We start from the raw sequence: 24,639 nt of genomic DNA on the forward strand, positions 1-24,639 counted from the left end.
AGCGCTAGTTCCCCCCCGACCCATCACTTACCTGGGAGGCTTCTCGGGGCTGCTGGGCTGGGCTGGGCTTCTCCGCTGGGCAGCTCCAGTTTCTGCACCTTCCTCTAACAGAGGAAGGTGCAGAATGGCCGCTGCAGCGCGCTCCCGAGCAGTGACAGCTCGTCTGCGCATGCGCAGAAGAGCTGTAGCGGGGAGCACACTGAAGCGGCTCGTGCTGAATAGAGAAGACCGGACTGCGCAAGCGTGTCTAAAAAAGCAAGCTGCCGGCGAATTTAGACGGAACCATGGAGACGGGGACGCTAGCAACGGAGCAGGTAAGTGGAATAACTTCTGTATGGCTCATATTTAATGCACAATGTACATTACAAAGTGCATTAATATGGCCATACGGAAGTGTATAACCCCACTTGGTTTCGCGAGACCACCCCTTTAAGTAAATTATTTGTGAAATGGAGACATTTTCCCGGGTTTATCCCGAAGAAGCACGGGCGGATCTTTTTTCTATTGCATTTCATCCATTGTGTGGGTCCAACCTGACAGTTGGACACAGAAGCCCAGCAGCTCTCCTGATACCCCATTGGGATTGTAGGAGCAACAGAGCGATCACTTACGCGATTTAGATAGGCCTACTCAGATGTGGAGGTGTTAGTGGAGCTCCCATATAGTAGTTTCACTAACCACCGGGTAAGTCCTGTTTTTATTTCTATCCATTTCTGATTACACTGCTTCTGGTTGTCCATAGAAGCGCTGTCCTGACGTGTTTCAGTTAAGGAAATGAGATTAGTTTGGGTTTCAGAAGTGCTTTGCCTATTAAATAAATGCACAGAAAGCCTGGTTACTGGCCAATTTGTTCTTCTCAAGAAAGATTGGTTGGCTGAGAAATGCATAGAAATGTTTAAGCCCCATAGCAAAACTTAGAATTGGGCCCTCTCCCCTCATTAAAAAATCATATTAGAGGCAGCATATCTATAACATGGCAGGTTTAGATACAGTGGCTCAGCTCTAGGATACCTATGAATAATAAAATCACCATATAATACTCAGACACCAATTCTGCACATTGATATTGATTACAGTTCAGTTCACTTCAGTGCTCACAAGTGATGTCTTCTCGGGTGACATTCGTTTTCATTTTTGTTCTTTATCTGGGTCTAGATGGCCATGAAGATTTCCTACAGCCATAACTTGTCTCTGCACTTTCTTATCATCCTGCCACTTCCCCAATAAACTTCTCATTAACTTCCCCGTAGTACATGAGTGCCCTCTGCGCCCCCCTGATAGCACCAGTGTCCCCTATATGGTCAACAATAGCACTAGTGGTCCCACTATGGCACTGATAGCACTAGTGGATTCTCTGTGGCCACGCAAAACACTGGTGTCCCTTCTCTACGGCTCTGTCCCCTCTTTGTGGCCCCACAAGGTAATGTCCAGCAGCACAAGTTTAACTTATACTCTATCTGCTCGGGACGTTACTCTCTCAGTCAGTGCAGGCTGCATCTAACCCCTCTTGGCAGTACTACAATGAGACCATTCAGCCCTGGGCCCCATAGCAGTCGTATGGTTTGCCACTGTTGACTTGTGTGAACCTTGCTTTGATGCAAACAACTTTCAGAAAACCTCATGCTATAGAGATGCATAAAGTCTTTTGGCATCCAGCTGGCTGGTAGAAGTCTCTAAAACCATTGAGCATACACACCAAATGTAGGAATATCACCTTAATCCATTCACAATTTCCATTGTCCAGAGTCACAAGGGCTGAATAGGAACAATTCTGTATATATTTTACTGATTAAACATCTGAGAGCTGAGGCAGAATGTCTGGATAATAGTGAGAAAGAAAGAAAAAAACTTAATATTACGTTCTATCACACAGCGATAGGAAAAACAGCTGGGGATTGTTCTGATCCTGCTAGACAGATAAAAACACTTGGTTCTTGCCCGTTCCTTTCCCACAGGAGGCTGGAATTGTGTAGCAACTGCAAGCTATTCTTAGCCGCTAGATGTTTCACCGGTAGTTACTATTAATTTAGAAACAGCAGCGCACTGAATAGTTTCGACCATTAAAGAATTTTTCCTCTTCGCTTTTTAACCCCGTGTGTTACAGTTATGTGAATAGTTTTGTATGGGATTTAGAATGAAAACATCTGACATTTGTTGCCTTAAAATTGTAAAAAAAAAAAACCTAAAATTTAAAGTTGGCCATACACATAACTAAAATCCAGTCTAACTCGCTGATTCAGTTGGGATCGGCAGGCTAATGTGTCTGGGTGCCGCCTTACTCTTCCCTGTTGACAGATATCAGACGAAAGATAAATCAGGTATGTTGGATGTCACATATCATTTCCTTTCTTCCCACTGAAGACAGGAGAAGAATTAAAGGGGTTGTCCGGTTGTAAACTACTGATGGCATATCCTCAGAACAAGTCAACAGTAGTAGGTCTGTGAGGGTCCATAACTGGTCAGGTACGTTCATGTTCGGCACTAATTTCTGCAAGAAAATAACTTTATACCCACTACAGTAGGCTAGCTGATCTGCAATACCTAGATCACCTATGCCTTCCCCTCCCCCATTTGAACCAGGATACTCGATTGGAAGAAGAGTAGCAGGGTTCAAGTTAGTAAGACTTTAAGAAGAAATGCTATGAGGCATGAAGAGGGCACATTGTGGCCGGATCTGACAGGCCAGAGATAAGTGCTTGGGTTGCACTTGCGTGAGTATGCTCTGGATGTCATGAGGGGTGAGGACTAGAGATGAGTGAGCGTACTCGGAAAAGCACTACTCGCTCGAGTAATTTGCTTTATCCGAGTATCGCTGTGCTCATCCCTGAAGATTCGGGTGCCGCTGCGGCTAACAGGTGAGTCGCAGCGGGGAGCAGGGGAGAGCGGGCGGGAGAGAGGGAGAGAAAGATCTCCCCTCCGTTCCTCCCCGCTCTCCCCTGCAGCTCCCCGCTCCGTGCCGGCACCCGAATCTTCAGGGACGAGCACAGCGATACTCGGATAAAGCAAATTACTCGAGAGAGTAGTGCTTTTCCGAGTACGCTCGCTCATCCCTAGTGAGGACCATTAGGGGGTAGTCCAATCCCAACACAGAAGATTTGTCCACCATTGCCTGTACTGCTGCCACCGCACGAACACAAGAGGGAGCTCCTCGAGCCACTGGATCCAGCCTCATGGAGTAGTATCCAAGTGGCCGTGGTTGTCCTCCGTGCTTTTGTGTCAATAATACTGTCGCATGGCCAGAAAGTTCAGTACAGAAAAGAGTAAATAGTAAAGTGTAGTTGGGAATACCCAAGGCTGGAGATCTGAGAGTGGAGTGTTTTAGAGTGTAAAAGTTGTCTGTTGCTTCAGGGGTGAGAGAGAAAGGGATGATTAAAAGACAGTCATAGAGTGGTTGCATAAGAGAGGAAGCAGAGTGGATCCATGGGCGGCAGTATGAAACAAGGCCCAGAAAGGTGCGGAGTTTGGCAACGGATGTAGGTTCGGGTATGGCCTGGACAGCAGCCTTTCGTTTCTCTGTCAGATGTCTAGTTCCCTGGGTTAAGCAATGACACAGGAGAACAACCTTTGTTTTGCAGAACTGGAGTTTGTCTTTAGAAGCTTTACAGCCATTTTCTGCAAGAAAAATTAACAGTGAAATTGTGGCCCCTTGGCAGGCTTCCAAATCATCAGCACACAGGACCTACATGCGGTAGGTGTCTGGCTGACCCTTCAGTGTCTTTTCTTGACTGGAAAAAGAGGGGTGTTTGCTGGAGAACGTATCTCGCGCAAAGCCCTCATCGGAACCAAGTCTCCACTTGTTCCCCAATCAGCATTTTTCTTGTGGGAAACTAAGGGGATGCTGTTTGACCCAGGGGTGTGTATCCTGGTTTCAGATATACCATCATAGGGGGTACATTCAATTTACCTATGTCTGTCTTGGAGGTGGCCCACCATTTGTCAGGACCTGCGGAAAGCTGAGTTTCTGCAGCAGCTGTCAGGACAAACACATGAGCCGGATCCTCCAAGAAAGCAGTTAGTTTACAAAAGCTCTTTTGAACTGGCACCAGAGGTCTCAAACTGTACCGATCCAGCCAGTGAGAATTTGATGGATGCAGATAAGGCTTGTAAGATGTCAGTGCCAATAACAGAGATATGAGTTACAACAGGGCAGAATAATCTACAAACATCTATCCACACTGGAAATGTGATATCGTTTAAGCAAATTCATTATCAATCTGATCCTGCCTGCAATGTCTCATCAAATTTGTGAAAAAAAAAACTTTTCCTGACTGCCCAAGATTCTCACCACCCTCCTTTGTGGACAACAGAGGGATGACCCATTACGTACTTTTACATCATCTAGCTCCACCCCTTTGATCCTGGCTGTTCACATGCTTCTTTATGCTTTCATTTGAAATTTGCAATCTTCAAATTCACATCACAAACAAGTAAAGTCTTATGCAAAGGGGGGTGGGGTGGGGGGGTATAACTTTTATCCCCAGTCAATATCTGCATCAAAAATTTTATATTCATCACAGCCTGAACACTGGTCATTAACTCTCATCCATCCATGCGGTGAAGTCTGTCTCTCTCATATTAATTTTACCTCCACAGAAAGGCTGTATTATACACACATCCAACAAATCACAGAACTGACATTTAAAGAAAGAACAGCAAGAATATACCTTAAAATTCCTATATGTTTTCTATTTTTAAGATAGTATAATTCACTTAATTCATTACAAGTTTCTTATTTCATTAACGCTTGGCTTCCTTCTCTTTCTATGACCCTGAATGGGTCCGAGAATGACAGCCCCCACCTTTTCTAACTAACTCTGACTGTTATCTCTCTGTGAAACAGCATAATAGCTAAGATATTAGAAAGCAGCCAGAATATTCAGACTTAAAATTAATCATTAGTAATTACAAGAGGTATATTTCTCTGAGAATATGAAACACAGACTAAACAAAGTTGTTTCAGTTTAGCGACAGGGAATAGTTAACCACGTAAAGAAAAGAAAACATGCTAGGGGCTTCTAATAGCGCAACATTTTCTGCATTTTTAACCCTTGTATTCTTTAAAGCCCCCTCAGATGTGAGTGGGGTATAACTTTCTTACACTTGTATGAAGGAGACTAAAACGTACAACAAAGATTAGATTACATAACATCAAGACATACAAGACAAACAGTAGTGGTTATTTGTCACATAATTGTCCACAGATTCTGCATGAACTTGCTTCATGTCATAGGGGAACACAGACTATAAAAGGATTCCCTTTCTCTGATAACCCATTATTGCCGAATCTACATTTGCTTTAATTCATCTGTCTAACATACTTTTATTCAACCTTCGTGACTATCTCTGAATCGTTCCCAAACTCGCTGGTCTAAGACTCCATTCTCCCAAAATTCTAAATACCTGCTTTTCTCAACAACTTACTACATTCTCTCTCCACGGCTAACTTGCTTTCTCTGTCTTTTGCTATTTCTCTAGCTATTTTCCATATAGGCATACTCCTTGCCCTGTACGTTTCCCATATTGTCTGTTCTTAGTGCCCTCTTATCCCTTCCCTGACTCTATTTTTCCTCTTTTACAAAAGATGATTTCCCCTGGAGCTACTATTTAAAGTAAGTCCTGTTCTACCTATGCTCCTCGCAAACCAAAGGTTGTATCTGTATAGAGGTCAGTAAGGGGGCTCCAGGGCTCACTACTGTCCCTTTAGACGCTTTCTGCAAACCTGTTCCAATGCTGGGGTTCTAATGCTCCTGTTTACGGATACCCTGCCTGCTCTAACAATTTAGTACATCTTTTATCTACTGCATCCTTGCAGTCTTCCATACCTTATCCTCTTTACTAGTAATATTGCCCATGGCTGGCGGCTTATGTACACCAAGAGGCTTATTGTTTTTAAACATTCATACACATAAAACAATCCCCTGGCCGTTGAGATATACAACGAAAACGCAGGCGAGCTATGTCCAAACTCATAGCCCTGGCGGCAGGGACTCCTTACATCTTTGCTGATCTGATAGTTCTGTTAACGTGGGACACAGAGATTTATATTTGCATCCTAGAGGTCAGGCTTCACAGATCAGTTCCGCTCATCTCAGCCACTCACTCATACGCAAACAATCACGCAATAAAGACAAAACAGAAGCATACCTTGGTCTGTTTGGTTTTTACTTTCCTATTCTTCTAGCCTCCACCCTTCTTCCACCTCTACTACTTCTCTTATACTTATAAGAGGCTCCCCAGGGGTTCCTAAACTTATTGTTTTTTTCCCTTTTATTATGGCTTCCTTGGTTTTACACCGTGCTCTTCAGAGGTCGGTTAAAGGGTTAAGTGGTTTGTCACTGTATTTTGACTTTTCCCATATTTTACAGGCTAACCATAGGACTAAACAAAGCCAGAAACAAAAACCCACTATCTTGTAAACCTCTTACCACTCAGATAGCATACTCAGCCCACAGGTTCTTATGGACTCAAGGTATTACAAGGAAGCATGCACACCTACCCTCAGATCTGGAGAAAGATCAACCAAAAAGCACAGATAAGATTGGCAAGATAATGTCTTGCCGTACAGCACTGTTTTTCAGTCTGTGGTTCCAGGTTGTTCTCCTCCATGAATTGAGAATCTGGCTACAATTATCATGTTTTTCTCATCTCGATCCCCACAGTTCGGCGTCAGTTTATTAGGGAAATTCAATGGATTCCTTATATGCTGCTGGGCTCCAAATTAAAGTGATATGACTTGACCGGTCAGGAGCAATGCACACGCACACACAGACGGGTGGCGATGTGAAATGCATTCTGGTTTATTCTCTCATATGCTCAATTTTAAAGGGGTTTTAACAAGATTAATATCATATTTATTGTAAAATATAAAGGGCTGGTTTATATTTCCCCAATACATGGTTTAATGAAAACTGTGATGTCAGTGTGCAGCCAGGATCCTCCTCCCTCCTCTCCTGACATCTCCTCTTCCGCGAGAGCAGGGAAGAAGGTGTCCGGCAGCACACTGTCGTCACAGTGTGCAGCTGGGTTCAGCGCCGAGCAGAGGAGCAGCGGCGCTTCCATAAGGAGGAGAAAGGGGTAAGTATATGGGTCTGAGGGGGGCACTATTACTACTGGGGGCCGCTGGGAGATGTCATTACACTTGGCGCAAATGCTGCAGAATATCCTCAGAAGAATTTTCCGTGGAAAATTGTGCAGCATCTCCGCATCCAAAAAGCATTTAAAATCTGCACGCTGTCTATTTTGGAACAGCCTTGTCCTTTTTAGAATGACTGAGGTAAAATCATACGTAGTGATAAGCCCCGCCCCCTTACGTGTTGGCACTTTGCGATAAATAAGTGAGTTTTGGGTTGCGGTTTGGGCACTCGGTCTCTAAAAGGTTTGCCATCACTGCCGTAGAAGAATCGCTACTGAAGCCTATGACTGGCTGAGCGGGCACGTGCACAATGAATGGCTTGTGTCTGTGTGGCGGGCATCAGAGCTGCTGCGCTGGACGGGAAGTGGCTGTAATAGGTGAATATTTAATTTTTTTTAATATTGAGCCTTTATAATTTTTTTTTTTTAATTTCCCAGAAACCTTTTAATTGAACACTTTTAGAAATAAGTATTTATTTTTTATATTCCGTAACATTCGGGCCGATGAACAACTCATTTAGTAGTTTTGTTTCTCTTATATCCTTCAGTAATAGCTTCTTGATGAAGGGTCCAACAATAGTCTGCGAACTTCTCATTCAATTTACCGCTGGAACGTTTTTCCATTTGGACAGCAAGGATATTCATACTGTTGGACAGTTTTGATAAATGAGGCCATCTGAATATTCTATCCTCAATTTCCTGCTCCTTATATATTCAAAGTGGCCTCAGAAACACGGACCTACTAGAGAGCTGCTTGTTAAACATCTCATTATAAAGTGGTGCTTTTTTAATGTCTTTTTTAAGTGTTTTGGTTGTGGTTGTCACACTTGTAACTTCTAATATATCACATTAAAGCTTCACACCTGCTGCATTCTAATATTCCATTGAAAAAGCAAGGGAAATTGACCGACATGCAGATGTGGATCCACTTTGCCACACAGTAATTTGACTTAGGGCTGAGAAGGCAGCACTTGGGAAATACCGGTTTTCACCCTTGAACCCTTCAAGCGGGATATAGTCTTCACTGCCGGGTCCCCAAGCATTACTTTCACAGATAGTCCCGGTAGTGTGGCTGCTGACACTGTTCAGGGTCAAGGTATGGTACCTGATCATGTGAACAGGTGTGTATCCAAATGACTGGTTATGATCAGGGTTGGTGGCACAAGTGTAATAATGAGGTCCAAGCAGATCGTCAGGACAGCAGCAGGCAATAACGAAGTTGAAAATATAGAATTGAGGTCAGGGAGCACTCAAATCAGAATTGTCAGGAATATCGGCAAAGGTCAAAACCAGAATACACAAACTGGGGCTTTAGCACAATGGCTGATAGGACTGATTGCTTAGGCACCCTCTATATGGGGATTATACCTAATATAGTGGCAACTCTATGGGAATTGGTGGGTAACATGTTTAGGGCGCACGCACTGGACCTTTAAGGGATGGGGCGGGAACACACTTGTGACCTATGGGCAGACAGAAGTGACTCAGCGGTGGAGCATGCATGCTGTGCAGTACCTGGAGGATAGCAGCACCCAACCATGGCCACAATAGTCAGTGAGCCAGGGGAGCAGCAGTGGTGTACCATGACAACCCACAAAAATGTTTATTTTTTTGCGTGGAAGCACAGTTTCCTGCTTTTCGATATTACAGAAAAATGTTATTTCTGAAAAAGTTTAGGTGTTGGAGCAATCAGGAGCTAAGATTCATATTTACCACCTCAAAATACATAAAGAAATGAGATTTTTGTTGATGGGAAAATTTTGATGAAGATCAGTGAATAGCATTGGGGTGAGCATGCACAATACATGCTAACACATGGAGCAGCACTGCTTGCGAACATGCATGGAAACACTGCTGGAGGCGCAGGGACATTATTGGAAATGTGTTCTGCATGGAAAACTGAGGGAATGGAGGGAAGAGATGAAGACCACACAATTTACTCCTACATAAAAACTATGTGGGATGCTGGGGTGAGCAAGTACCAAATAAGTTTTATTTCCTTTATAGACAGGACATCACATAGCACAGAAGACGCGTTTCTACTGACAAGCGGTCTTGGTCTTGGTAGTTACGTCCTTGGAAGAAAGATATAGTAAACTAGCAGCCAACTAATCGGCATCACTGGTTCCCGACAAAAGTATCCATCAAACGGAAACCTACTCTATGACTTCCATATGCCCTAGTAGGGCATACGCACATGGGTTGCCTTCTTGGCACAACCCGTTTAAACACGTTATGTAAACTCTTGTAAGATGTACAACGGCGTTCCAACTAGAGATGAGCGAGCGTACTCGCTAAGACAAACTACTCGAGCGAGTGGTGCCTTATGCGAGTACATGCCCGCTCATCTCAGAAGATTCGGGTGCCGACGGGGAGCGGCGGGAGATAGCGGGGCGGAACGGGGGGGGGGGGGGAGATCTTTCTCTCACTCTCTCCCCCCTGCTCACTCCCGCAACTCAGCGCTCTCCCCCGCCGGCACCCGAATCTTTAGAGACGAGCGGGCAGGTACTCGCATAAGGCACTACTCGCTCGAGTAGTGTGCCTTAGCGAGTACGCTCGCTCATCTATAGTTCCAACCAATGAGGATCTGTATGTTGTAGCTCCTACCTTATTAATTAATTCATTTTCCCAGGATATTGTCGAAAGGGGAACGGAAAGCATTATTTGTTGTCCCCAGGGTTTTGTTGTGATTAAATATGCGCTAGCTCTATACAGTACAAGGCACTAACAAATTGCTATTATAGAAGATGGGGATTCACGCTAATTAGCTGCACGTTTTCTAAAATGTTTACATAATTAGTTGGGATTAAAACTTTATCCGTCGTGAAGTACTTGATGTAAGTTTGGAAGCATGGCACAAATTGATGGTCCTTAAAAAAAAAAGAAATGCACTATATGGTTAGGACTGTCAAGTCTATTATACTGAAAGAGATCTTCATTTATACCCGTAATACATAAGGTAAACTAATGACGCTTGAACTAATTATAACGATCATTAATATAAGTGCTATACTAACACATAATAGCTCATTAAGAACTTGCAAGTTGCTTTTTATGTTCTTAGTTTAATTACGTGTTTTAAAGAGCGGCTCCAGTCAGATATGACATTTTTTTAACTTGTATTTTTTTTCCTTAAAGGGATTGTCCATTTTAAACAATCATTAATATTAGACAATAAACTGATCATAGGGTGCCCTTCGGTTGAGACCTCCAGCAATCATTTGTAATCTGTTATCAAGTGTTTAATTCCACTGCAGCAGCTCCGTAGAGGGAAATAAGGCTGTTATACTGTTCCCATTGAAATCAGTGGGCTGTCCAAGTCATACGCAAACATGCTACACCCTCCAGAATGCGAAACGCGCTTTGTAACCACTCTTCACTCTCTGAATGCAGAACCCCCTTTATTAATTCACAATTAGAGATGAGGGAGAGTACTCGCCAAGGCAAACTACTCGAGCAAGTAGTGCCTTATGCGAGTACCTGCCCGCTCGTCTCTAAAGATTCAGATGCCGGCAGGGGAGAGAGGTGAGTTGCGGGAGTGAGCAGGGGGGGAAGAAGAGAGTGAGAGAGAAATCTCTCCCCTGTTCCTCCCCACTCTCCCCCGCCGCTCCCCACCCCCCGCCGGCACCCGAAACTTTAGAGACGAGCGGGCAGGTACTCACATAAGGCACTACTCGCTCGAGTAGTTTGCCTTAGCGAGTATGCTCGCTCATCTCTATTCACAATCCCTAATTGGGTATTTAATAATTTTTTACATTTTTTTTAAAAACCAGATAACTCCTTTAACCAGTCCCCCACACCCACTAAGTGACCAGACCCAATTTTTCAAATCGAACATGTCACTTTATGTGGTAACAACTTTGGAATTCTTTTTTATTTATTCAAGTTGAGATAGTTTTCCGATGACGCATTTTACTTTCCATCCCCAGTAAATTTTATTAGTTATGTTTTGCAATTATTTAGTACAAAATCAAAAGATTTGCAGCAATTTGCAAAAATTTGCATTTTCTCAAAATTTGACATTTTGTACTTGTATTAGAAACCCCCCTATGATTAACCCCTTCATAAAAACGACACCTCTGAAAATCACATTAAGGAAGCCTGTTAACCCTTTGGGTGCTTCACAGGAACTAATGGAAAGTAGAGGTGAAATGTAAGCATTTCATTTTTGTTTTGCAAATTTTGAATTCCTTTTTCAGTATCACAGTCAGAGGTATCAGAGAAACAAATCTCAGCATTTATTATCCCGAATCGGCAAATTTCAGAAATAACTCACTTTTAGCCCAACTGTGCAAAATCCATTTAAAATTGTTTGCCGAAGATCTGCAAGATTAAGAAAAATAAAATTTGGGGGGCTTTTTGTTTCCAGAAACAGTGCCACACATGTCCTTGGTTGTATCTGGTATTGCAGCTCAGTTCTTACAGACAGGCGTGGCACTGTTTTTTGGAAAAGAGCAGCCATGTTCCTCTAATCTTTGACAATCACTTTAGTCCATTCCTTTGTCTTACTGTCCCATTAACCTTAACCATTTAATGTAGAGAGCATGGACACCCCTTTATTCAGTGTCAACGTGGATGTATTACATGATTCAGAATTGGGGTGAAGAGACATCCCTTCCCCTAGTGGTAAAAGTAAGAATTTTCCAATGCCAGATTAAGGTCAGTGTTCTATAGGGATTCTCTCAAGGTACCTGTATGGGGGGACTTGGAGTCTCTATGGGACCATATTAATGAGAGAATGTCTCTCTGGAGGCACACATAGGTCCAATATGGGCGGACAATAGTGGACATGTGTGTAAAGTACATTGATACTATGGTGTGCGTTCTGCAGTCGCTGTTTATCTGTGATGTAATTGTTTACATGGACAGGAAAAGAAATTGCAATTTCTTTGCACTCTTCACCTTTCACATCTCTTTATGTGAGAAGCCTCTGGGTGGGAAGGCTATACACAAGATTTCTAATGAATATGCAAATCCTTTCCGCTGACACAGGGATATCAGCTGAATGAGAAAAATTAGCAGGCTCGGAGCAGCCCAGCGGGACGGAGAAGGAGAAAGAAGCTAGAAGATTTTTACTGGGGTTGATTAAAGCTGACGGAGCCGGGCTTTAAATTAACTTTAATTATTAGAATAGCACAACACTATGTATGGGGAACCTTAGATCTCTAGTTCACAGGGCCAGAGATGTCAGTGTTTTTCCTGTCTTTTTTTTGGACATAAGGCTTGGTTCACATTTGCGTTGGAGGCTCCGCTTGAAGCCCCTGGTGCGGATAAATAGAGCCGCATGCTGTGCTATCTTAACTTGGAAAATCTTCAGGGCATAACAGAAGCCAGGCGGGTCCCATTATAGTCAATGGGGTCCATCTGGTGCCGTTCCTTCCCGCCACAGGACAGATCCAGATTTCCATTTTCCTGTTCCCATGGTGGAATTGAAAATTGGAAACCCCAAAACAGATGTGAACTCAGCCTAACATGTATGTATCATTGAAAAGGGAATATTCTATTATATCACGATAAAGGAAGACTAAACCTAGGAACGCATGAGCAAGAGGAAAAAATATGCGTGTCCTTCTAGACAGTAACACTAAGCTCTCTTCACCACCGGCCCATCTCACTGTTCTTCCTGCTTGGGATTCTCCGCTAGGCCACCTTTCTCGGATGCACCATTCCAGGCAGGTCTTATGACCACTTGAGGGAACAGTATCGCCAACTGCCTTCCATGTTCCTGCTCTCGTCAGCTGCCCTGGGTTTTGTAAGGGATCCCCCTCATACACACATGCCTCTGCGTCTGAGCAATGAGGGAGTTTTTCTGATCTTTGCAGTATACTCTTGGTTTGGCCAGCTTGTCTATTGACCACTGCTTCTTCTCTGCTGCCCATCCTGATCTCATGGGTGTCTATCACCGTGAATGTACTCCTCCTGTCATGACCTCTACCTGTCAGATTATTATTTTCATTTGCTACCTTGGTACGGCGACTTTGAATCCCATATATCTATCAGCAAGCCAGCCATTGCCATTGGTGGCTTCACCAAGGATACCAACCTGAGGGTTCACTGTGACAAAGCCTTGTTCAGGGTGAAGAGTGCACATTCCTTTCGACCCCACTCTACATGAAATCTGTTAATAATCAAGTGTGTCATAAGACTCCGGCAGCCATGGGTGGAGTTTGTGTCCTCAGCGGAATTTCAGACCGTTTTCATGAACCTTAAGGTCTTAGAAGGAAAGGAGATCTTGATGGCAATATTTGTGGATCAAAAGTCTATCAGATAAGATATAGAGTGGTTCTAATTGTCGTCCCGCTCCTTCTGTGTCCTACCCTTCCCCCTTATACCTCTGTCATGTCCTTCCCCTCAACCCGTACTTAATGATTAATCTCTATCTTTTCTTTTGATTTTATTAATGTAATTAATTTTTCTAAAAGTCAACTATAAATTCATCTTTTCTTTTCTTCTACTTCCCTATGTTACTTTCCCCTTGGTTGTTGTCCAGCGATAACCAAGGAACTTGGACCTCTTTTAGTATACAGTTTGAATTTCTTGATAATGGAGTAGAGACCAACACATTTTGTCCCTCTGTAGAGGTAAGCATGCGAGGATAAGGTCACCTATTCATGCCCTGCTGAAGTGTGCTCAGGACACATCACATGTTGAGACGAGGGGATAATTACAGGGATACAAGGTCATGCTCCATCCGCTAGGTTTATGTATGGCACTTTAGGTCATTCACCATTTGTGAAACTTATTATACGAGGTCCTGAGAGACCTGATTTGTTGGTTTGTATGTTTGTTATATTGAAAAATCCTTAATAAAAGAAAGATTGAACAATAATCAAGTGGGTCTACACCATCTCCTGTGGGCCTCTTGACATAGACCTCCTAAAGGCTGAAAGGATTTGCAGAAATCTAGGAGATAATTAGGGTTGCATCTCCACGTTTCTTATTCTTCAGCTGAGGAGCAGGGTTTGTATAGGTAGTGCTAAGTTTGCATTTTCTTCTGTGCAAAAAAATGGTAGGGGGAGGTTTCTACTGCAGCAAGCTGCCCCCCATTCAGAATCAAAGGAGCTTAAAGGATATAGACACTTCTGGGGCTGGGGGCAGTTTTACACCTAAATGCATGTACAGTATTTTGGGCAGACAGTCATTTTGGCAGTAGAGTTTAATTAAAAAATGTGCACTTTCTGTCTTCAACAGCTTCTACATATCACTATATATAGACACTTCAGTCGTGACTCAATAGGAGATCCGTCAGTGAGGCTGGACTGATACTTGGTTTTCAGGACTTATCTCTTCTTTCGTGCTCCTTCTCATCGGCTAATTTATGGCCACTATTGTTTTTGTGGTTTTAAAAGAGCTAATTAAAAGTGCAGGAGAGAAAAGATCATCAGTTTGTCTGTCCAGCCTCACTTACGGATCTCCTATTGAGCCTCAGACTGCAGTGTCTATATACAGCGATATGTAGGAGCTGCAGAAAACAAACTGTGCACATTTTTAAATTAAACCCTATTGCAAAAATAATTGTCAGGACACAATACATGCATTTGAGTGGGAAAAAAAATCTTGCCACCCCCCCAAAGGTCTTCAGCTTTATGGTACGTTCATACGTAATAGATATGCTGCAGATATTCCACAGCAGAAAAGTCTGCAGAAGACAAAGACTCCAGATCTGCACTATCGGATGCAGAACATGCAGTATATTTTTTTGTGTGAATGACGCAAAATATGCTTATGTGAACAAACCCATTGAAGTCAATGGGCTCTATTTTCTGCGTATTGCGCATGCAAAATTTTTGTGCGAAAAATCGCTCATTTGGATCCAGCTTAAACTTTTCCCTCCTCATTATTGGTTCTCTCACACTGGCACTGGCAGACAAGCTGGCTTCCTTCTGTTACACAAAAACCATTCCGAAATACGCTTTTCAAAGAGAATAGAGCGCAGCTATAAAGAGCGATTTGGAGGGCCCAGCGCATCCGTGCATTACACGGGCAGACTAATTAAATGGCAAACGTGTAATGCTTCCTTTCCCCTGTGGATCACTCCTGGGTTACTCCACAGGTCGCAGCTGATCCTAGGATACCCTCTGAGTATATGGCTATGAACCGTACTTAATAAGTTCTATCGATCGCGCCATTTTCCACAAGATCGCCTTTAACATTTAGACGTTAAATATAATTTATATTCTCAATTATAATTCACTGTATTGGCTTAATGATCTTTAGTAATTTTTGACCATGATCTGAAGAATGTTTTTAAGGCAAGGCTGAGATTCACGGTTGACTTTTTCTCTCTCCACAGAGCTGGTTGAAGACTTATGGCTATTTGCTTCCCTACGATATCAGAATATCAGCTTTACATTCAGGAAAAGCTATGCAGTCCGCAGTTGCAACGATGCAACAGTTCTATGGGATTCCGGTGACTGGAGTGCTGGACCAAATGACCATTGAGTAAGTCGTGTGCAAATTAAACTTTGAGTTGCAGTATATGTGATCAGATTTTATATAGGGTTATTCTAAAAGAAGGAGCAGATTTGGGGATTACGAACAAACTACAAAAGACAGGAACACAATCTGAAAATCACTGAAAAGAGGAAGGGTCAACGTTTTTTATGACAAACCAGCATGTTCCATTTTCTTTAAAACTTCCTGCGCCGCATGCTATTATCTGCAGTCCGGTCCAGTAAGGGCTCCTGCCCACAGACGATCTTGCATTGCGTTACTCGTGGAGATAATCCAGCCGTCAGTAGTGCAGTGCATGCTTTCTATAGCGTTGCTATGGAAAGCACAGCCCCCAGTCCACGAGCAAGGAATCATAGCGATTCTGCGCTCGCGGGACTCACCTGCTGTGATTTGTCAGATAGGCTCACCACAGAGAACTGTCAATTCTCTCCCCTGCTCCCCGGCGGCGGAATATCGCCAGCGATATTACGCCTCGCCTGTGGACAGGGGGCCGCTTATATCTATATTACACTCAAGTTCGGCACTAACAACCAATCAGGTTGAATCAGGGAACCCAAACAACCAATCAGGTTAAATCAGAAAACCCAAACAACCAATCAGCTTGCTGGAATTGTGAATCACAACCAATGAGGTTGCTGGAATTGCCTTATAGTGCCGAACTTGTAATATAGATATATGCCAGGGGGCCTAAGCAGGCCGGGCTGTCTCATCTGGCCAGAGTTTTTAGCATAAACCTACTATGTCCTATATCATCCACGGAGCAGTATGAAATTTCACGCATGCACCGGAAGGTTGCGGGCTGACGCATGCACAAATGGACACAACTAATTGCCCACATACAGGATAAATGACCGGCGCATGCATATGTGGGCGCTGTTCCTTATGCCTTATTTGGGAATATACACCCATTTGGACAGCCATTCACATCAGTGGCTGCCATGTTTAATGGGGGACACCGTAGCGGTGGCGGCACCGCAGCTGGGATTCAACAGGTAAGTAATGTTTCTTTAGTTATTTTATACCTTTGCCATTTTCTTTATCTCCGACACATTCTTTTAGTGATTAACGGGGGCATAAACCTGAGGATGTTAATTCATTCATTTATTCATCTGATACAATACCTGATATAACATATTTACATATTTTTCTACATTCCGAACAATTTTCCAGCTGTGCGCCACATGAGAATTTCATGTCATCATTTCATCGCAATTATGATTAGTGGCCGAGAATAATTTTTAAGTGGTTGTGATGATTGTTAGACCAATGGGACCAATTTTCATTGACCGGAAACAATTGGATCAGCACCATGGAGACAGGAATAATTACTCCATGCTTGCAGATTAGGTTCACTTTTTTCTTATCAAAATGCTGCTTGCATCCATATAAAAATATATTTTTTGTGTTTAGCCTCTTTTTATTTCTGATTATGCACATGTCCGGATGGGTGGATTTCATATAAAGCAGCAGGATCTCCTCTAGCAATAGATCTGTTCAGTGCCTGTGCTAAAACAGTCAAGCACATCCTATGGATGTGGAACCCAACGGTCTCCAATGTTTCCATATCTCATAAATGGTTTAAAGGGGGCCTTTAAATTGTGGAGTTGGGCTATGAAGACTTACGGTGTCACAACTTAAAAATCTATCACCTATTCCTATAAAGGGAGTAACCCCTTTAAAGCGACCCTCGGGTTTGGGGACAAAATATTCTCCCGTGAGTTGTATTACTTGCTGTTGGTCTTCTTCGCTCATGCCCCTATGATCTACCTGTTCAGGATTCCTTCGTTTTTAAGCTATCCAGGATGGTCAAATCAGTCTTCAGACTACCTAATCCCCACAGTGCATTGATAGTGTTAGACTACCAATGCACTATACCTCCTCTCTGATTGGCCAGCACTGCTCACATGATCAGTGCTGGCCAATCAGAGAGCAGTGTGCAGTAGCCGCCTAGAAAATTGTGGTTGGCATTTTAGATATGCCGAACCAGTGGATCGGAGAGACATCGGCATAGAAGAACGACAACATTAATATACCCTTCAGTCCAAGGACAGAATTTTATTCCCGAAACAGGAATACACAGCCACATGATATATGATAAATGATGATTAATCACAGTGGACCTGACTACTGGGGCTCCCAGTGATCATGAAAACGGCGTACGCTGAGTCTACCCGGTGAATGGAATGGTGGTGCACATGTATGATCACTTCTTCATTCACTTCTTTACTGCTCAATTATCTCCAGAGACAGTGAATGAAGTGGTCATCACACATGCGCACCACCAGTCTATTTACCTCATTGACTCAAGTGGTCCATTCTCATAACTACATGGGTCCCCATGGTCGGCCTCCCTGATCAGTCATGTATGAGCTATCCCATGTATATACGCTAAATGATTTTCATGTATTAAAAGGGGTTGTACCAAAATATAAAGTTTTCCTCTATCCACAGGATAGGAGATGACTCTAGGATTGGTGGAGGTCTGACTGCTGAGACCCCCACTGATCCTGAGAACCAGGGCTTCATTCATTTCCATTGCAGTGCTGGAGATTGCTGAGTGCTCATAGTCTGCAATTTCTGACGCCCCCATTGAAATGAATGAAGTGGCGGCACATTTTCCTGACTGCAACTTCATTCTTGAGAAGACCTTTGGGACCATCATTCTTGAGATCTGCACAGGTCTCAGCGGTTGGTCCCCCAACGATTATAGAGTTATCCCTAATCCTGTGGATGGGGGATAACTTTATAACGTGGCACAACCCCTTTTAACCCATTTAAGAGGTTCCTTCTTTTCTCTGACACCTGCTATCCATGCTGAGTCTGGAGACCTCGATACACATTAGATAATTGGCCATTCCAAGGAAATTGGTGGCTTTGGTGACATATGTCTAATCTGTATGGCCAATTTAAGACCCTATATCATAAGCTGATTGGAAAGGTGCTTGGGATTGTTAATAAGCGGTGTAACCATATACCTCCTATACTCCATCAATTATTTGCAGTCCTCCTTTTGTGTCTTTTAATAACATTAAAATTGGAATTTCATACATTGCTGCTTAACCTCGGAATAGGACATTACGCAGCTTCATATACCTTCAGGTCGGCAAGTTCTCGAAAGGTTCTCTATTAAATATACATAGAGTATATGTAATAAATCTCGGATACGCTTTAGCACAGTGGCTATATATTAAGTATTGGGTGGAATACTTCAGTTTATAGAGCAAAGAAATTTTTGCCATGAGTGCAAATTGCTGGTGACACACTGCAGAAATATAATGTTGGTCATTCAGGAAAAACTTGGATTGTCTATATAGTCAAAGACAAACTGCGGGTCTATTGTCAGCGCCGCTTTGTGACTAATTTTAATAAGGAATGCCAACTTTGATGTATTTCCCGTCCTCGTGGGTCACTGATCACAGTGGTGTTTGCTCTTTATTTCCAATATAATGATCTGTAGGTGGATGAAAAAGCCTCGCTGCGGGGTGCCTGACCTTCCTCACTTAAGCCATAAAAGAAGGAACAAGAGATATGCACTAACAGGCCAGAAGTGGAGACAGAAACACATTACATACAGGTACACGTATGCATGAAATGAGATATTGTGGAGTTTGCGCAAAGCTAATGGTGCCGGTCACGTTGGCGTCTGCACTTTTTCCAGATCTACCGCTCTAATCTTCTATTGTGATCTATATACAACATGTATTTACTTTTCATGGAAGCATGGAATGGAGAAATAATGAATATTAGTGACAGTAGATTGAAAGGAATTTTCTAGTTGCTAAAAATTGGCTACTAGAGATGAGCGAGCGCACTCGGTTCGGGTGTTTTTGCACTCGAGCGCCGCTTTTTCCGAGTAACTGACTACTCGGACGAAAAGATTCGGGGGGGGGGGGGCGCCGGGGGTGAGCGGGGGGTTGGAGAGGGGAGTGGGGGGGGGGGGATGAGAGAGAGAGCTCCCCCCTGTTCCCCACTGCTACCCCCCGCTCCACCACGCCGCCCCCCGAATCTTTTCATCCGAGTAGTCAGTTACTCGGAAAAAGCGGTGCTCGAGTGCAAAAACACCCGAACCGAGTACGCTCGCTTATCTCTAGTGGCTACTAATTTCACCTTGACGACATTTTCAAAGAACTGTAGAAAATGGTGCCTTATAGAGCATCATGTTACGGCAGCGGATGTGGATCCACTGTGCCTCTAAATCGATTTGACTTAGGGCTTGATCTGGGCAACATCTTGGGTTGCTTGGTTTTCATTCCTTAGCCCCACTACTTGGAATCTGGTCTTCCCCGAGGGTTACCCCAGAAGTAGTCTTGGTTAAGAGACAGCTGACACAATGGATGTATACGTTGGCCCTCTAAGAGATGGGCCAAGCACGCTCATCCTTTCTCTGAGTGGTAGTGACAGCTGGGCTGGCATAGAGAAGGATGTGGCATCTGTCACTGGTGACAGAGGCATGACGATGAGGGCCATGGCCATTGCCGGGATAAGCTTGTCAATATGTTGCACTGCAAAACACCCAAGGAAAAGTGAAAAATATCATGGAACACCTACACACGGCATTGGCATTCAGTTTTATTCATTAGAAAGGGGTGGGCACACATAGGGGCGTGTAGGGCATAACGATGGCTTGAAAGAAGACTTGTCAACTCTTCTAACATGTCCTATTTAAAAAGTGAAGTAGCTTTGTAAATGCATTGCATTATTTATCTTGTAGGTTTCCTGATTTGTAGACTCGTATTGAAGTCCAGAGCTGAATTCACAATTCTGCAAGCTTCAGAACTGAAAACCTCCAGAGTCATCGTCGACTTACGGGAGTTTTGTCAAGTTTTAAACTTATCCTGTGGTTAGGGGATAAGTGTCTGATCATGGGGGGTCCAACAATGAAGACTCCCACTGATTCTCCAGTTTCCCTACCCTCTATACGAATGGTGTGGCAGTCAAGCATGTGTATTGCTGCAGCATTCATCTCCATGGGACTGCCAGAGGTAGCTGGGCACTGTACTTGGCTTCTTTTCATAAGTCCCATAAAGATCAAGGGAGCAGCAGTACGCATGCTGGACTGCCTCTTTATTCATGCAGAGGGATATGGGGCCTCTTTCTCGTGATCAGTGGGACACCCAGCAGTCGAAACTCCACCAATCAGACACTTATGGTCTATCCTATGGATAGGAGATAAGTCGAATACTTGGTACAACTCCATTAATGTGTGCTCAATGGAAGAACTATCCCAATGTACTAGAGATCAGTTAAGCTGTTACGGGTTCTGCGTGACAAGCAGTTTGTTGACAATTTCCAGCAGAATTGTGAATGCAGCTCTGGGCTATAATACAAGCTCTAACTCGGTGTTGGAACAAGGTAAGTACAGCGATGTATTTACAAAGTTACCCAAGTCTTTATGTAAATTAATACTATTCATAGACTGTAAATTGATTTTCATAGGGAAACCTGCCATTTTCTAGATAAATTGCCCCACAATGCATCTGAGAAGCAGAGTACATATATGGAATTTACTATATCTCTTTCTTATCTTCTCTTTCTCTCCAGCATACACAATTATACTCCTAAAGTAGGAGAACTGGACACTAGAAAAGCAATCCGCCAGGCCTTTGATGTGTGGCAGAAGGTGACTCCACTTACATTTGAAGAAATTCCCTATCAAGAAATTAAAACGTCGCATAAAGAAGCGGACATTATGATATTTTTTGCTTCTGGATTTCACGGAGACAGCTCTCCATTTGACGGGGAGGGTGGATTTTTAGCACATGCCTATTTCCCTGGACCTGGCATAGGAGGAGATACACATTTTGATTCGGATGAGCCTTGGACACTGGGGAATTCTAATCATGATGGTGAGATTTCTTATGATGCTCCCAGCATTTGGTGTATTAGAAGGATTCACACAACACTAGGTGGTAGACTAGAATTATGTCTTAAAAATGGTTGGGACGGGTAACATCACTCTCCTTAGGGAGAGCACCAAGAAGGTGAGTGAGGAGACTTATAAGGCCATCCATGCTCTTCTGGGTAAAATGCAAATAAAGAAGATGGAACAATACCTCTGCAGCGCCACCTATTGGGTGGCAGCATTCTTTCAAATCAATACTTGACCCTCTATACAGGTCTGTAGAGTAATGATTGGGAATTGGAAACAAAGGCCAGAATCCATACACAGACAGCTGTTTCAGAGTTTTTGCCCCTCATCAGTGTGCAGTAGGATCCTGGCTTGGATAGTGACGTGGGTCAGAAAAGGTAACCTCACTCCTTAGGGAGGGTACCAAGAAGGTGAGTGATGAGGCTTATAAGGCCATCCATTCTCCTCTGGGTAATATGCAAATAAGGAAGATGGAACAATACCTCTGCAGCACCACCTATTGGATGGCAGCATTCCTTCAAATCTACAGACCTGCTCTACAGACTTGTATAAAGGGTCAAGCATTGATTCAAAGGAATGCTGCCATCCAATAGGTGGCGCTGCAGAGGTATTGTTCCATCTTCCTTATTTAAAAATGGTTGGCATGCCATAATTGATGGCATCATCACAGGTGACATAAGTGATGGAATCGCAATAAATGCTGTAGTGGCCAAAAAATAACATTGTTGAAAAAAATGAAAGGAGTCGTACAAGATTAGCGTGGGGTAAAGATGGCTTTACACATTAGATGTATATTGGCCCAACCTGCTGATTTCTGCTGGTCTGGTCCAGCATTTAGGCCTCATGTCCACGGGGAAAATCGGGCCCGCTACAGATTCTCCATGGAGAATCCACAGCGGGTCCCTCCTGCCCCGCGGACATGAGGGCTGAAATTAGAATCAACTCACTTGCTGCGGGCCGTGCATGTCTTCTCTTTTTCGTGGCCGGATCTTCTTTCTTGGGCCTGGCGGATGTGCTCGGCACGCCGGCTGCGTGCCATGCGCATGCGCCGGGCACATCCGTTGGGCTGAAGAAAGAAGATCCGGCCGCGAAGAAGAGAAGACACGCACGGCCCGCAGCAGGTGAGTATATTCTGATTTTAGGTCTCCCGCGGATCCGGACGGCTTCCATAGGCTTCAATAGAAGCCCGCGGGAGCCGTCCCCGCAGGAGACCCGCACGAAAATGGAGCATGTCCATTTTTTTTCCCGCCCGCGGATCCGCGCCTGACGGGAAAAATGACATCCGCAGGTATTTAACTACCTGCGGGTGTCTAATGCATCCCTATGGGCGCGCGGATCTGCGTGAAGGAAAAATGCTGCAGATTTAAAATAAGCATTTCCCAGTGGACATGAGGCCTTAACCTTCCAAACAGTTACATTAACTTTGGAAAAACCCTCTTGAAAAAAATCATTTTTTAATGTAGATTTTGAATTTAAATCTACATTTCTCATGTAAGTATAAGTGGGGCAGAACTTAGTAGCCTTAAGTGCATTTTAACCTCTTTGTGACATAACTCATTTTAGAGGTAAGAACTAGTAAATCATTTACCCTTTTGTGGTCCAGCGGTCATAACTTTTTTATTTTTTCGTCAGTGTAGCTGAATTAATTTTACTATTATTTTTTTTATGTTTAGTTTTACAGCATTCATCATGTGATATAAATATAATGTTAGCTTTGTTCTAGGGGTCATTATGATTACGACAGCACCAGATTAATAAAGGTCTTATGTTGTTCTATTTTTGCACAATACAAAAAGACTTTCCATATTCCAAGATAAGAGTATTGTTATTTTTCGCCTGTGAGATTTGTATGAGTGGCTTGTATTTTGCAGGACAACTTATAGTTTTTATTCATACCATTCTGAGATATATGCACAACATTTTGATCATTTTTTATTCCTGTTTTGGGGAAGCATTAACAAAAAAAGATTATTTTGGCATTTTCTTTTTTAGCTTTTTTTTGTACAAAATCTACCGTGCTAGATAAATAATGTACTGTTTTACAGTATGGGTTGTAATGGATGTTGCAATACCAATATAGTAGTGTTTTTGTGTTTTTATTATTTTTTTTATATTTAGAGCCTTGTGTAAGGGGGGGGGGGGGGGGACTTTTTACAATTTTCTATAAAAGCGTTTTGATTTTCGATTCCTGGTCAACAATGAATGCAAGGTTAAACAGTGTAAGGGAGTGATTAGAGAGAGCAAGTCTTCATCTTTTCACTCATTTTCTGGGGAAAAAAATGACCCCTGCTTGACAATGAGAGAGCAAATATGCTCTCTGATTGATGTCCCACATACAAGCGGCTGCAGCTCCGTTTCTGTAAGATCTTTCAATGTACTTTTGGCATCATTTGAATCCTGGTTTTAAAAAGACACCAAATGCACATCAACAGAGCTACAGCCGTTTGAAGTTGAATGAGTTCTGTTTGTCCAAAACTGTAATGTTCATTTACCTGCAAAATGAACAGAGCTCATACTAAACTGTAGGAGGGTTAATATGGATGGGAGCCTCCCAATTATCCCTCTACTGCATATATCAGGGAATATAAGGATTGGGCTGTTAGATTTCATCTGCCCTGTCCTTTTGTTGTTAGGGAGATGGCCAACGCCAGACGTGATTGGCAGCAGCTTTTCCCCCTCTTTACATTGAGAACACATGCATGCCTGGATTGACATGTGTATGGGGGTGTCAGGCAAGATAGCAGCGAACAGCTATCTAATGTTTAGGGCCACTCCAAGCTGCTGCTCAGCCACAATCACTTTCCCAGGACAGCACTCTTCAGTCCTGGAACAGATCAGTTCATTCAGGAAGATGTTCTTCCTTAAAGGAAAGTTGCAAACTAAGTTTCTTCTTTTGGCAGGAGAGGTAGGAAGATGAAGAAGGTGACTGGATGCTCTGTAGCTGACACTGATGAGAAGCCGCATGTCCTCTTTTAGCATGCATGTCACCATCTGGTGGGGCTCAAGTGTCACCATAGTTTTGATGGTGAGGTCAGGGAATAGAAATTTTGAGAATCTCTGGTCTAGACGTAATAAATTTTACACTCATTGTCAAAAAAAATCAAGCACCTAGAAGGAGTTGTCAGAATTGACTGAAACTTTCTGTGTGTGATTTTAACGCTGATATAAGTAAGTGATTACAATAT

At 43.2% G+C, this 24,639-nt stretch overlaps 1 protein-coding gene across 1 annotated transcript in view; it reads left to right on the forward strand.

The window, feature by feature from the left end:
* The window catches only part of MMP24 (matrix metallopeptidase 24), a 166,481-nt gene that overhangs the window by 107,594 nt on the left and 34,248 nt on the right, over window positions 1-24,639 (forward strand). Inside the window, exons 2-4 of the mRNA XM_066586649.1 lie at window positions 15,425-15,573; window positions 19,043-19,159; window positions 21,127-21,431. Of these exons, the coding sequence (XP_066442746.1) occupies window positions 15,425-15,573; window positions 19,043-19,159; window positions 21,127-21,431 (571 nt within the window). The remainder of the gene's footprint in view (window positions 1-15,424; window positions 15,574-19,042; window positions 19,160-21,126; window positions 21,432-24,639) is intronic.

Source organism: Eleutherodactylus coqui, chromosome 13 (assembly GCF_035609145.1).
Source record: "Eleutherodactylus coqui strain aEleCoq1 chromosome 13, aEleCoq1.hap1, whole genome shotgun sequence".
Classification (NCBI taxonomy): Eukaryota; Metazoa; Chordata; class Amphibia; order Anura; family Eleutherodactylidae; genus Eleutherodactylus; species Eleutherodactylus coqui.